General features: G+C 53.3%; 7 protein-coding genes across 7 annotated transcripts; 3 read left to right on the forward strand and 4 right to left on the reverse strand.

Annotated features, from left to right (window-relative positions):
- Positions 1–1,013: 1,013 nt before the first annotated feature.
- J4E88_007595 (uncharacterized protein) lies at positions 1,014–1,576 on the forward strand (the record flags this gene model as incomplete). The annotated part of the gene is made up of 2 exons (XM_049401212.1): positions 1,014–1,240; positions 1,303–1,576. 2 exons carry the CDS (start codon positions 1,014–1,016, stop codon positions 1,574–1,576), a joined length of 501 nt encoding a protein of 166 aa, XP_049252896.1.
- A 250-nt stretch (positions 1,577–1,826) lies between these two features.
- J4E88_007596 (uncharacterized protein) lies at positions 1,827–2,496 on the reverse strand (the record flags this gene model as incomplete). Its single annotated transcript, XM_049401213.1, has 2 exons — positions 1,827–2,263; positions 2,319–2,496. The coding sequence occupies 2 exons, from the start codon at positions 2,494–2,496 to the stop codon at positions 1,827–1,829; spliced, it is 615 nt and encodes a 204-aa protein (XP_049252897.1).
- A 251-nt stretch (positions 2,497–2,747) lies between these two features.
- ARO8 (Aromatic/aminoadipate aminotransferase 1) lies at positions 2,748–4,379 on the reverse strand (the record flags this gene model as incomplete). Its single annotated transcript, XM_049401214.1, has 3 exons — positions 2,748–3,042; positions 3,090–4,152; positions 4,199–4,379. 3 exons carry the CDS (start codon positions 4,377–4,379, stop codon positions 2,748–2,750), a joined length of 1,539 nt encoding a protein of 512 aa, XP_049252898.1.
- A 561-nt stretch (positions 4,380–4,940) lies between these two features.
- J4E88_007598 (uncharacterized protein) lies at positions 4,941–5,385 on the forward strand (the record flags this gene model as incomplete). The annotated part of the gene is made up of 2 exons (XM_049401215.1): positions 4,941–5,192; positions 5,269–5,385. 2 exons carry the CDS (start codon positions 4,941–4,943, stop codon positions 5,383–5,385), a joined length of 369 nt encoding a protein of 122 aa, XP_049252899.1.
- A 357-nt stretch (positions 5,386–5,742) lies between these two features.
- On the reverse strand, positions 5,743–6,729 carry J4E88_007599 (uncharacterized protein; the record flags this gene model as incomplete). The annotated part of the gene is made up of 2 exons (XM_049401216.1): positions 5,743–6,575; positions 6,726–6,729. The coding sequence occupies 2 exons, from the start codon at positions 6,727–6,729 to the stop codon at positions 5,743–5,745; spliced, it is 837 nt and encodes a 278-aa protein (XP_049252900.1).
- Positions 6,730–7,397: 668 nt separating this feature from the next.
- On the forward strand, positions 7,398–9,544 carry J4E88_007600 (uncharacterized protein; the record flags this gene model as incomplete). Its single annotated transcript, XM_049401217.1, has 3 exons — positions 7,398–7,457; positions 7,595–8,513; positions 8,568–9,544. 3 exons carry the CDS (start codon positions 7,398–7,400, stop codon positions 9,542–9,544), a joined length of 1,956 nt encoding a protein of 651 aa, XP_049252901.1.
- Positions 9,545–10,025: 481 nt separating this feature from the next.
- J4E88_007601 (uncharacterized protein) lies at positions 10,026–12,065 on the reverse strand (the record flags this gene model as incomplete). The annotated part of the gene is made up of 2 exons (XM_049401218.1): positions 10,026–11,967; positions 12,016–12,065. The coding sequence occupies 2 exons, from the start codon at positions 12,063–12,065 to the stop codon at positions 10,026–10,028; spliced, it is 1,992 nt and encodes a 663-aa protein (XP_049252902.1).
- Positions 12,066–13,212: the final 1,147 nt, after the last annotated feature.

Below are 13,212 nucleotides of genomic sequence, written 5' to 3' on the forward strand. Positions count from 1 at the left end.
CTTTCTTTTTTATTACCCACCCCCCTTAGCTCCGATGCGCATCTGAAGCCGAACATGGGAAGCATTAAAATACCCGAGACACAGACGCGGGCCAAGCTTGCACCAGAAAGGGAACGCACCTGCTACATTTAGCCTCTTTGCTCCGCAACCGGTGCTCCACCCACTCGTTGCTGCACTAGCCACACGCTCGGCCAACCTTCGCGCCCACGCCGCGGGTTCAAGCTATGGTGTGCGTGGTGAGTGGTGTGTAGTTCGGCGCGCGTTCTCTCTGCTGCGTGAGACGCATAATAGAAAGAAGATGAACACTCCTGTCCATGGGAAAGAAGCAAGACGGCGGAACAAAAGCCCACGGAGACGTTCATCTCCGGCGTCGCGCATGCCGCAACGAGGTCTGGATCCACCCGGTCTGATTGGATGCTGATGTCATTGTACGCGGCTGGAGCGTGCACCCACTTTCACATGTCAGACGACGACGCTTCACGCATCAGCAGGACCCAGGTAGGTGCTGCAACACGGACAACGGCCCCACTGTCCAACTCGCGCAAATGATGGCGCGCTTCACTTGCCCTCCAGCTGGCGGTGCGTAACAAAAGCTTGGAGCAAACGTGGGCAGTAGCAAGCCCATTCTGCCAAACCTCACCTTGCTTGTCTGTCCGTTCTCTGAGGCGTCTAGACTCGCTCGTCACTTTTGTCTGAATTGTTCCGCGGAAGAATTAACTGCAGTAACCAAGGGGTTTGTGTTGTTGGAATTGGGTATTCTTTCTTGCCGGTATCCGCAGTGTTGCATGCAGCTGGATCTGTTCATCATCCATTCTCAGCCTTACTCCTCATTTCTCACCTGACGTCTTCCCGACTCCGCTTTCCATCACCACCCACCCACCAACCAACCATCGGGGCACGCTGCCGGCACATCACCACATCCACTTTCAACCACACGTCTCGGTCTTTCTCGACGCACTTCACATATCCCCGGCCAAATGGATTGTATAGAGGCCATGGGTGCGCGACGTGCCATGTCGCTCATGTTCACCGTTCCGGAGCGCTTCGTCGGCTTCGCGCACATGGACCAGAAGACTTTCTTCGAACTCTCCGACTGGATCCTCGCAAACGTCGCATCAACGATTACGACCGACATAAGTGTGGAAGAGTCGCTGTTCATATTCTTGGATATCGTGGCACAGGGGAACAGCTTCAGTACCGTGGCGTATGGATGGGATCATGACCTAGAGCTTACTCAAGGGTACGTTGTCGAGCGAAAACTGTTTGCGTTGTATCGAGGTAGAGACTGACTGTCGCGCGTAGCATATTCCTCAACGTCCTCAACGCCCTCACGGTCCTGCGCGAAAGCAGGGAGATTGCCGATTCATGCCCGCCCTTCACACAAACCCGTAAGCGATGGGAAGTCGCTCGGAGATGGAACCAGAAGCGGGCGCGTATGGGCACCGGCGGTGTCGTCCGCATCGGCTACGACGAAATGTTGCGCGACGGCCTCGAGGTTGACCAAGAATGTCTGAAAGAGGCGCTGATGGCCATGAACAACTTCATCCACGAGAACGCCGACCACGACGAATCATGATGGCGCACAAAATTGGTAGTTTCCTGCATTTGTTCCGGTGTTGGTTTGGCGTTTGGGTAACGACTTGGTAACGCATTGCATCGGTTGGGAGGGTTGAGCTTGGTGTTGACAGTCTTCTTTCGTTCTCGTTTCGTATGTACATATGTACGCTCTTTTGCAGGTCGAATTCGATCTCGACTGGCCGTTCGGTGCTGCTCAATTCGCCTTCCTCAGATATGTCGTGTGTCGTGACGTCTTTGATATCGCCCGATCAACCCAAGGCTACGGCTTCCACCGTGCCCTTGCCCAGCACACTCAGTCTCCCCCTCTTGATTCCCAATGCGTCTTCAATCCTCGCATCGGGCTCTCCCTTGCTTCGTCTCATCATCGCCAACGTTATGACACCAGCATCCACATACGTTCTTCCATGGAACCCTCTCCTACCAACGTCTCGCAACTCATCTTCCGCCTGGTCTGCTATCCGTTGTCTCGCCTCCAGTACCCGTAGTACGGGGTTATTGCGCGGGTCGGGGAACGCAGACTGCGGTGGCGATTGCATCATCGTATCGGAGGGAAGATTCGGCGAGGTATTGCGGCGAGGGTCGAATTGCGAGGCAGACGAAGGCGAGAAATGAGGATTCGGTTGGACAGCACCCAGACTGCTCAGGCGGGATGCAAAGGCAGGGTCGCGGGCATCTTGTAAAACAGCTGAACTAGAAATCAGTGTCGTGTCCCCATGCGCTGACAGTGTGTGAAGACATACCCTCGGTCTTCTCTCCAGAAGCCTGCACCTCGAGATGGACAGTCGGTCCCTTTACAGGATCCTGTGCGGGTGCGGAAGGCGCGGGAGCCCGTGTTGTAGTATTTGTAGGGGCTCTGGTAGGGTATTTACGAGCAGCAGAGCCCGCCGCCTTTGCGCCTTTGGAAGCCGAAGAACCCATTATCTCTGTTGGGAATAAGTCGAGTGTGGGGTAGTTGCAGAATGTTGAGATGCGTGGTGATAACGGGGGGGCACATAAGATGCACGTATGGGACTTTGTGAAGCTTGGACCACTCTGATGATGTAGTGGAGATCTCCCGCGTCATGAAAAGGGTTTACTACTTTGGGCGATGCTTGCGAAGGCTGCAACGAATCGTAATTTTGTTTTAGAACACATCGCGACATGCTTAATCTACCAAGGGCCTTTCTGGCCTATATGAGCTTTTCGTCGGCACGGTAGTGTCCTGCGACCAGGAATGCCAACTCCAACGCCTGCTTCTCGTTCAACCTGGGATCGCAGTATGTGGTATAGTTCAGGCTTAGATCCTCGTCCACAAGTCCTTCACTTCCGCCAGTGCATTCCGTAACTGCATCGCCGGTGAGTTCCAGGTGCATGCCACCGAGGAAGGACCCGTGCTGCTTGTGAATCTTGAGCGCTGATGAGAGCTCAGAGAAGATGCTGTTGAAAGAGCGGGTCTTGATGCCAGTAGGCGTGCTGCGCGTGTTACTATCGACACGTTAGTGGATGAAAGATTGCATACCAAGACAACTTACCCGTGCATGGGATCGCACTGCCACACTACAACGTGTCCGCTGCTCTTGACAGCTTCAATGTGCGCTCCAAGCATCGACTCAACCTTATCCGCACCATATCGCGTGATCAATGTAATCTTGCCAATCTCCTTGTTCGGGTTGACAATGTCGAGTAGCTCTACAAGCTCGTCGTTCTTCATGGAAGGCCCAACCTTGATACCAATAGGGTTCTCAATACCGCGGAAGTACTCAACGTGGCCTCCGTCGATTTGACGAGTTCGGTCTCCGATCCAGATGAAGTGAGCAGAGGTATTGTACCAGCCCTTGCCGTCATTTGAGGCCTGGGAAGGCTTGTAGCCTGAAGGGTGCTTGAGTCTCCTTGTCAAGCTCTGCTCGTACTCCAGAACGAGACCTTCGTGGCTGGTGAACAGGTCTACTGTCTGCAGCTGACCTGACGTGTCCGCACCGATAGTCTTCATGAAGCGCAACGAATCGGAGATGCTGTGAACGATTTTCGAGTACTTTGTTTGCAGTTCTTCGTCTCGAACGTGACCCAGTTCCCAGTCCAGAGGGTTGTGCAGATCAGCAATACCACTTGCTAGCTGTCCACGGATGTAGTTCAGTGTCGTCGCCGAGTGAAAGTAGGCGCTGACCAGCCTCTCAGGGTCAACTCTTCGAGCGTCAGGATCGTATCCATTGAGGATATCGCCACGGAAGCTAGGGACTTCCTTGCCGTTCAGCATTTCCGTCGGACTTGATCTCGGCTTAGCATACTGTCCGGCTATACGGCCAATGCGAATGACGGGCTTGTTTGAACCCCAAATCAAGACCAAACTCATTTGCAGCAGAAGCTTGATCTTTGCATCGATCGGGTTGTCCGCGCAGTAGGAGAACAACTCGGCGCAGTCACCTCCTTGCAACAGGAACGACTTCCCAAGTGCAGCATCGCGGAGACTGGCCTTGAGTCGCGCGATCTCCGTTGGTGTAACGATTGGCGGCAGACTCGATAGCTTGGTCAGCGCAGAGGATACTGCTGCTTGATCTTCATATGTGACGACTTGCTTGATGGGCTTTGACCTCCAGGCTGTAATCGTTAGTACAGCAGCTTGAGCGTCCATGATCCCTCTTACAAGCTGGCGACCATTCTTGAGAGCCGGCATCTGTCTCAGCTTCTTGCTTTGGCCTTTCCGGCAGTTGTGTCGAGTTTGCGCTCATCGTCGACGGAGTTGGTTGCGATTGTGTTTGGCCACTGGTTGCTGCCATGAACTGGGAAACGTAGTCGGTTAATTTTGCGTGCCCTTCGTTGTCCATGGTGTGTTCTCTTTCAGTTGATGTGCCTAAGTACACTTCTTCACTAGTTCAGGGCTGTCTGGTTGCGACACGGAAGATCACCTTTGAGTCACTTGTTAATATGGCAGTTCGGCAAGGGTTCGCCTGCAAGGAGACGTGAGCAAAGGACGCAAACACATGACTCAAGGTACAAAATCTGCAACGAAAAGCGGACTGCGTGCGCAATACTTCATGACGTAACACAGCAAACTTACCCTGAGTATGCTGATAGGTGTGTAGCGAGTATATCGCCGCTTCTGCGTTGGTATTCGTGTGTAAGATCTATGTTCCTGCCTGATGCGAGGTTTTGTGCAAGAATGTAGGAATTAGAAGCGTGCATAACTCGAGAAAGTCAACCAATGGCGGCCACTCTCTTTTCCCATTGGCCACATTTCCACAATCCTTAGCTACCCCACAACCATCAGCTCTCCAATCCACTGTCGTCATTGTCTCTCCATCTTCCGTCGCCTATACAAGCCCTCTATACCCCCTCTGCGCTCTGTCAGCCTTCAAAATTGTATCACTCTACTCGCGACATCCACAATGGCCGAGCCCCAGCCCTCCACCGTCCAAGAAGGCGCCGCCGACCCGCACGCACCCACGAGCACAGCCGATGACCGCAAAGCCGCCGCCGCCCTCTCCACCCTCGACGCGCCCCAAGAAGGCGAGAATGGGCCGAAGAAAGAGGTTGATGGCAAGGCACTAGACAAGGCGATGAAGGGGCTGAATGTAAAGGACAAGAAGGAAGGCGAGAAGAAGAATGTCAAGATCGAGGCAGCCGATGTTAACCTGCTGGTACGTTCACCTTGGAATAGCTGCGCAAAGAGAGGGATGTGCAGACATACTGGAATCATTGGGCATAGACTGACAGTTGGACGAACAGGTCTCCGAACTCGAACTTACGAAGCCAAAGGCTACGGAGCTGTTGCGCGCGCATGATGGTAACGCGGTGAAAGCTATGACAGCTTTTGTCATGACGGCACCCTGAGCGATTATATGGAAAGGACAATCATGCAAACACACAGAGCAGTCGCTATTGTTTGGGGCTGCACATACTGAGGCGTCGAAGGGGGTCCGAGTATGGGACGGAATCCGGGCAGGCACTCGTATCCTCTGGGCTCAGGCCACTTGCTTGGACGATGTATAGCGACGGCCAACCTGCCCCTTGCCGCAACACTACCGGGCGGTTCTAGATTGACGAATTTGGGAATAAGCGTTCAAGAACAGAAATAAATGGGATTATCACCGACAAGGCTTCCGTAGCATGAAAGATAAGACGCTCACAAGAAGGTTTCGTGTTTGAAGACAAAAGACATTATTAGTTCTACTATGTTCTAGACCTCCTCTACAAAGACAGATTCTCCTTAGCGATGATACGCCAGAAGTCTACCACAAACTCTCCGCCCTCTTGCAACAGGGGAGCAAACGCTTCGTGCTTCCCAATTGTCGACACTTCACAGGCTATGTACTCCACCACCAGCTTTCTGAGATCTTCGATGCTCCCGTCAGGCTTCCTACCTTCCCCATTATCATATGCGTATCTGGCCAATTCGACCACGTCTCCGACTCGTCGATCGTAGAGCTTGAACTTGAGGAGGGTTTGGTGGAGCTTGTGTAGAGCCAAGCGTTTGAGAGGGTCGATGAGACGCATACAGGCGAAGGTATAGAGCCGTGCGTGCGCTAAGAAGATAGGCGTAAAGTTCTGTTCAGGCTTGGAGTTCTCCTTGGGCAGAGAATCAGCGAGCATTATCGTACTCGGCTCATCTGATGTGAGGTACTCGCGCTCATCAAAGCTTTTGCGCAGACTACGGGACGTCCTTGATTTTCCGGATTTTCTTTTCTTGTTGGAAGATATAAATGCTAATGTAGACAACGGTACATCAGCGGCAGGACGGGACCGCATGCTTGCCAACCACTCTTGGTCAAGTTCGGGTATTGCCTCCGGTTCCGCTTCAGGTTCTGGCGGTGCTTCTTCCTCATCGCCGTCTGATTCACTGGTGACCGAAACTGCGTTATCCAAGGTCCAATGCGGTACAGTATAATCGCGGCGATACGCGTATTCGACAAATCGAGCAAAGTCACCTGGCTCCATGTCTGAATACTCAACAGACCGCTCTCGCGATTGAGCCATGCCGTTGTTCACGAGCGCATGGAAATGCCATGAGGTCGCGGCGACCGCTTTAGAATGCACGACGAACGCTTTTCTCTCTTTGCCGACGTAGAAAGTAAAAAGTCCCGATTCAATGAGACTACATAGTATCAGCTTTCGGGCTAAGTGACCGGTCCTACATACTTACTCCTCAAAGGAACATGACGCTGACGGATCACCCATCTTCGCAACTTTTGGATAAGTCTGAAGTGCATAGGTACATGTCTGAGGCATTGTGATATACGCCTTTTGAGAGATTACGCGCCCTCAACGCGGGGTCGTACAGCGCATACTCATACATGCAATGTGCTTCTGGTGTAGTACAAGACGACATGCCTGCCTGTGGCGTCCAGACACGTCTTCTGGGCGTGCAGCTTTCTGCACTGTGCCGCAAACGTCAGGCAGATACACAAGTACTGTCACACACACCAAACGAGAACAGTATTATGCTTTCGGTCAAAAATAGGATACTATGATGACCGTGTCTGAACAGTAGTGTATTATGATCAACACTTTAGGTTGTTCTTACTCTAAAGGTCGCGAAGCGCAAGTATGCTTGTAACGGCGCTTTGTCAAACACGTCATACCTCCTGCCGCTGTAGGAATTGGAGAAAGCCGCATTCCTTTACAGGCATTCAGGAAGCGCACATAAGGACAGTGAACATGAGCACCGTGTATAGGGCTAGCACTTGACGGGCGATTACTGCAAACCTACAAGCGTAAGCGAGCTCTGGGGCAACCGCAACCGCGTCCCGTCCGTTGCTTTTCCCATCTCAAAACAGGGTTCCACCACGCTGCGTCATCCGCGATCTTAGCAAGGTGATCGCGCGGGACGTTGCACATGGGGTTCCATGCTCGCCGCCGACGTTCTGGACGAATCGCGCGCTGCAGACCGCGATGATGTGCACCACGTACGTCACCGATCCGTGAATATGGTAGACGCTCCATACCTCACTACTCGCTGTTGAAGTCAACGTCCGGCAGCCAGATACACTAACGGCCGTCTACCAACTATCCATCTATCCTGTTTCTCTGCTTGCGCTACTAGCGCATACAAGCCGTCAACACGGCGCCTCAAGTCCCCTCTCGTCGCGCTCTCGCTGGCATTGCGCTCATCTCTGTATTGTCGGCCGTCGAGAAGCAGCGCAAGAAGAAGGTGAAAGGCAAAGAAGATCAGCACGAGTTCAATACGGCCGAGGATATGTCTGGTGAACTACAAACGATACCTGCGCGCCATGGCGTCGCAACTTTTGTGCCCAGAGGCCGGACGATCAAGGTGATTAACACATATGGAAAGCAGGTAGTCAGTATGTGGGCGTTTAGTCTGGGACCCCCGCCTGACGATGGAGACGGCGAGGAGGGCGAAGGGAAGGAACTGGATGACGAGCAAATCAAGAAGGAAGCGGAGCAGATGAAGAAGGCTGTTGAGGAAGAGGGAGAGAAAGCTACAGAGGCGACAAAAGGAGAAGATGACGAGGCGAAGGAGCCGAAGAAGGAGGGAGATGGTAACGACAACGGAAAAGAAACGCAATCTACCGAAGAAAAAGCCGAAGACTCAAAACAAGAAGCTGCTGAGGACCCGCCCGAGCAGGCTCCCGATACACCAAATAACGAGAAGACGACCGAAAGCACAGACTCATCGTCAAAGCAGCCCAACAAGCGCACATGGGCGTCATACCTCCCTTCAATCCCGTACCGCAGCAAAGGTGGAGCGAGCAAGCAGGAAGCAGAGCAGAAGCCTAGCCCTGAGCAGGAGAAGAAGCAGAATGAGGAGAACACAAAGAAGTGGTCTTCATACTTGCCGACTGGAAAAAGCTTCTCCAGCTACGTACCGAATGTCGAAGTGCCAGACTCGAAATCCGTCGTGAGCGCGTTCAAGTCGAGCCATAATCGCGATCCGAACAAGAGCTATGCGGAGCAGTTGTACGACTTCTCGAAGACACCTGTGGGTGCTGGAACCATTGCCGGTAAGTCAACGGACGCGACACTACGTTGTAAGAATCCGCACTAACGCCACGCAGCTGCAACCGGCTCAGGGTACGCATCCTCAGCTTACGCTGTATACTCCGCCTACGCTTCGACGAATCCTTCGAACTCCGAGCAACCTCCCATGGAGTACCTCTCTCTTCCCCACACGCGCGCCGCCTCGCACAAACTCGTACCCGAAGTCGATGACGAGCTATTGACCAACCTGCGCAATCCGATCGTTACCCTCGTCGAAGACACATCGCCAGGTGCTCACGATACACTGACGGCGGCGTGCGACGCGAACCAATACGCTGCTCTCGGTGTCGATAAGCCAGCGGAACATGGTAGCTGTGCCGAGAACCTCGTCCTCGCACTCAAGGAGATCAACGAGACGGCGGGACTGAAAGGCCCCAAAGCAGTTGGCGCAGACATCTCCGTCAACATCGCACCGACACCCCTTCATCTCTTCATGAATGCACCTCTGCAGTCTGAAGGTACATCTCACAGCGACGGCGCAGGCACAAAGGGCGTTACACTCAGCGTCGATGAGCCCAAGGGCAAGAAACGCTGCCACGTCCGCTTCCGCGCCGAGCGAGACGTAGTCATAGTGTTCAGCGCCTGCCCCATGGACGTGGGCAAGCAGAACGGTGGACGCTGCATGGCAGCCAACTTCATGGTCGAAGACGTGCAAGAAGGCGAAGACCTCGCCTCTTCCGTCGCATCTGGCAAAGCGAAGAAAGCACCGAAGAAGCTGAACCAAAAGGACAAGGCAGATGACACGAAATCAAAGCCTAAAGAAGCGCAACAACCCGAGAAGGATGACACGGCGGAGAAGAAGGAAGCACCAAAGAAGCCGGAATTGAAGAAAACGGAATCGACTAAACAGGCACCTAAGAAAGACGGTGACGCGGCAGAGAAGAAGAACGTCCCTGCGCAGAAAGATGAGAAGCCAGATGGCTCCACGACATCTGAAGAGCCAAAGGCAAAGAAGAAGCCTAAGAAGCTTCAGGTGCGTAGCCAGGGGGCGTAGACGCCAACACAGTCCTCATGAAACTGGCTGCGATTAGGCGCAGGTCGTAGTTATTGCCGTGGTTCAATTTGCCTGTTTGAGCATTGAAATTGGGATTTTGTACAATAGCTCTGGGTCCTTCTACCTTGATTTATGTAAACAAGTAATGTCTATGATACTTCTTGACTTTGGCGTGTACCTGTGGGGCTGCCAGTCCTGTGGTGAAGTTTTGCGTCATTGGAATTGAAAGGAAGTACATTCGAAATTGGAGCAGAGAGAATGAATGATCAAGTTGCACCGTAGCGAGCTGAAGGATGAAGGAAGTCATGAGGAAAGAAGATGAATTCGGGATACCGAGAAAACACATCAGCGAGGGTATGTGTGCTACATCCACCGATTTCCCACTCATGCACTCACACACGCACCCCCGCGCATCAATCCATCAACAAGCTCTCATACCATCTCCCTTCCTCCGTAACACACCACTTCCTCAAGCTCAAGCTCAAGCCGTAGCCTCAGCCCCCCTCCCCCTAACATAAACCGTCTCCATCCCCCTCGGCACAGCCGTAGGCTGCGCAACCGGCTCTCTCTTCCCCCACGAGATATACGTCGGCGGCTCAGGCTTAGGCCACGAGATACTCTGCCAGGGAAACTCTAGCCCAATACTGTTCTGCGGCGCTGGCACTGCTTCTCGCTCTGCTACTACAGCGGGGGCAGGGGCGGCAGTAGGTTCAGGCGCGCGCTTCTTCTCTTTGCCCCAGATGACGGTGTAGGTTGGGGGGTTGAGGCCCACGCTGTTGGGTTGCGTGGGCGCGGGGTTAGCGGGGATTTCTATGGGGCCGTCGGAGGGGCCGTCGTCGTCTTCGTTATCCGTGGGGAGGTCAGGTGAAGATGTGGGTAAGGCATCATCGTCTTCTTGGCGCTTTTTGCCCCAGATTACCGTTACGGTGGGCGGGTTCAGACCAATGCTGTTTGCTTGGGTTGGTTGGGAGGGGGGCGGGAAGTCATCTTCTGGGTACTCTGGGTCTTCTGGGAAGGGCTCCTCGGGGAAGGGATCTTCTGGGAAAGAATCTTCTGGGTCGGAGGGGTAGGGCTCTTCTTCGGAGGGTGGGGCTGTTGGTTCGGGCTCGTCGTAGTCCCAGGTTACGCTGTAGTTGGGTGGACCTACGGTGATGTCTGCTGAACGTGTGGAGGTGGATGTGGAGGGAGGACTTGGGGTTGTGGAAGGGGGAGGAGGACTGGGCGTTGGTGTTGGGGTGGGCTTTGGAGTGGGGGATGGCGTTGGTGTAGGTGTAGGTGTAGGCTTGGGTGTATATGTAGGCTTAGGTGTTGTTGTAGCTACTGAAGAAGACTTGGATGTAGACTTGGATGTAGACTTTGAAGTGCTCTTTGAGGTGCTCTTCTTCGTGGTAGTCTTTGTCATCATAGTCTTACTCGTCTTAGACTTCTTGGTAGTCGTAGAAGTTGGCTTTGCGTTTCTCTTATTTAAATCCCAGCTCACGCTGAACTTGGGCGGAGAGAGGCTGATGATAGCGCTCTTGGTTGTTGAGGGAGCTGGAGCTGGCGAAGATGTTGGCTCAGCAGTCGTCGACGGCTTTGGTGTCGAAGTTGGCTTCTTCGTAGACGTCATAGTGGACTTTGCGGTGGACTTCATCGTCGTTGGCTTCGGTGGCCATGGGTTCCATGGAGGGTAGCCGGGTTTCTTGGTAGATGAAATCTTACTCGATGAAGCAGACTTGGTAGAAGAAGACACTGGAGGTTTGTAACTCGTGACAGAAGCGGAACTAGTCATACTGGAGTTCGACCAGATAGGGGGAAGAGTTACGATGGAGGAGTACTTCGAAGTTGGCTTTGGCGTTGGCGTTGGTTCCGGTGTCGGTGTCGGTTCTGGCGTAGACGTTGAGGACGCGCCTGGGCCATCTCCGTCCCAGGTAATACTGTAAGATGGTTTTCCGATGCTGAACTGATCGCTAGGCTTAGGTGGGGGGTAAGCAGGCTCCTCAGGCTCTTCCGGTTCAGGAGTTGGCTCGGGCCCATCAGTGGCCCAGCTCACCCAGAAGGATGGTTTACCGATGCTAAACTGATCCGTCGGCTTAGAAGGAGGAGGGTAGTCGGGTTCTTGGGGAGCAGGTGTGGGTGCAGGCCCGCTCGTTTCCCAGCTGATCCAGCCGGACGGTGTACCAATACTGAATTGATCAGTAGGCTTGGCTGGAGGCGGGTACTCAGGTTCTTCTGGAGCATCTGTGGGAGCTGGGCCGGTGGTTTCCCAGCTGATCCAGCCCGATGGTGTTCCAAGGCTAATCTCATCAGTTGGCTTGGATGGGACAACGGGCTCTTGTGGCTCTTCGGTGGATTCTGAGTTGCCAGTGTCCCAAGAGACACTCTGTTTGGGTGGAAGAACGCCAATCTGGCGATGTTGTAAGCCAGCAGGTGCTGCGCGAATGCTATAAGAAGGTTAGTGACAGCTTGCCAGCTTAGTAGACATGACTAACCTAATGGCAAGGCCTAGCAGTGCCAGCACAGTGTTCCTTGCAGGAGCCATGTTCAATCAGCAGAGTCTCACGAAGGATTGGTTGACAGGTTATAAGGACATCTCAGCATCAACTCAATGTTCGCGAATGTACGGCAAAGTTATAGACTTCGCTCGGCTCACCATTCTGGCCGGCCTGACCGCACAAGCGACGATACTGTCTGTAAATGAAAGATACGAGCCTAGACACCATCGTGGCGTACGGAACATCGCTTGCACGTGTGCGATACTCCAGACATTGCATTAGCGATGCTTGATAGTTGTGGTTCCGGGCTCTAGGTCGTGCTTTCGATCTCGCAGCGCAATATATCCAGATAGCCGTCGGGTACAGCTGTGGCATGACCTGGAAAGGCCTAAATTTAGCGATAAATCGTACTCTATAGAGCGTTGATTTGGCGAAACGAGGGACCGTCGGCAAAATTAAAGTGCACGTTGTTTGGCTAATTGCTGGATATTTGATGTGATCGTGACATGCATGCGAACAACCGAGAAGTCCGGGGTCGCTAACGCAATGCCCTTGCAGCTTCATATAAGCCGGATCCAGCTCTACATCGCCCAACGTATTCAAAACGTTATCTGTATACCGTCCTCGCCTGGTCTGGAGGCGGACATGCTTGGCGCTTTCTTGTCCAGACTAAAATGGCAGGCGAGAATTTCAACACTCGCTTTGGGAAAGGTGAAAGCTGGTAGCGACTTACTCCAGGGTACCATGCAGTCCATCTACGCTCCAGATCATCTATGTTTAGACAAGACGAGATCAGTCTTGTAGATACTCGTACTGATAACGTCCTTGGCAATTTTCCAGCCAGTATGGCATCTGCTTGAGGCCAGCCATACTTTCCTGCCGGTAGCCGACGTGATCTTGATAGATGCATGGTTGGCCGATGAAGAACCCAATGCAGGCACCAGCTGATACTTTGTGTTTTGGCGAGGTGTCAAAATGCTCGCACAATTCGTGTTGCAACGTCAGAATTTTACCCATCCGCCGGGGGATCCAACAGCTTGTCGAGAGGCCATTTGCGTATTGCCCTTATGCTGAGTGGGGAGACGTGACCCGCTTCATACATCTCAAGACCAGCCCAACCTATCATTGCAGCATTGTCGGTGCAGAACTTGGGCGGTGGAAAATGCAACTCAACATCCGGATAACCATGGGCGC

The sequence above is a fragment of the Alternaria novae-zelandiae genome (genome assembly GCF_023758075.1).
Source record: "Alternaria novae-zelandiae strain BMP 2774 chromosome Unknown scaffold_16, whole genome shotgun sequence".
NCBI lineage: Eukaryota > Fungi > Ascomycota > Dothideomycetes > Pleosporales > Pleosporaceae > Alternaria > Alternaria novae-zelandiae.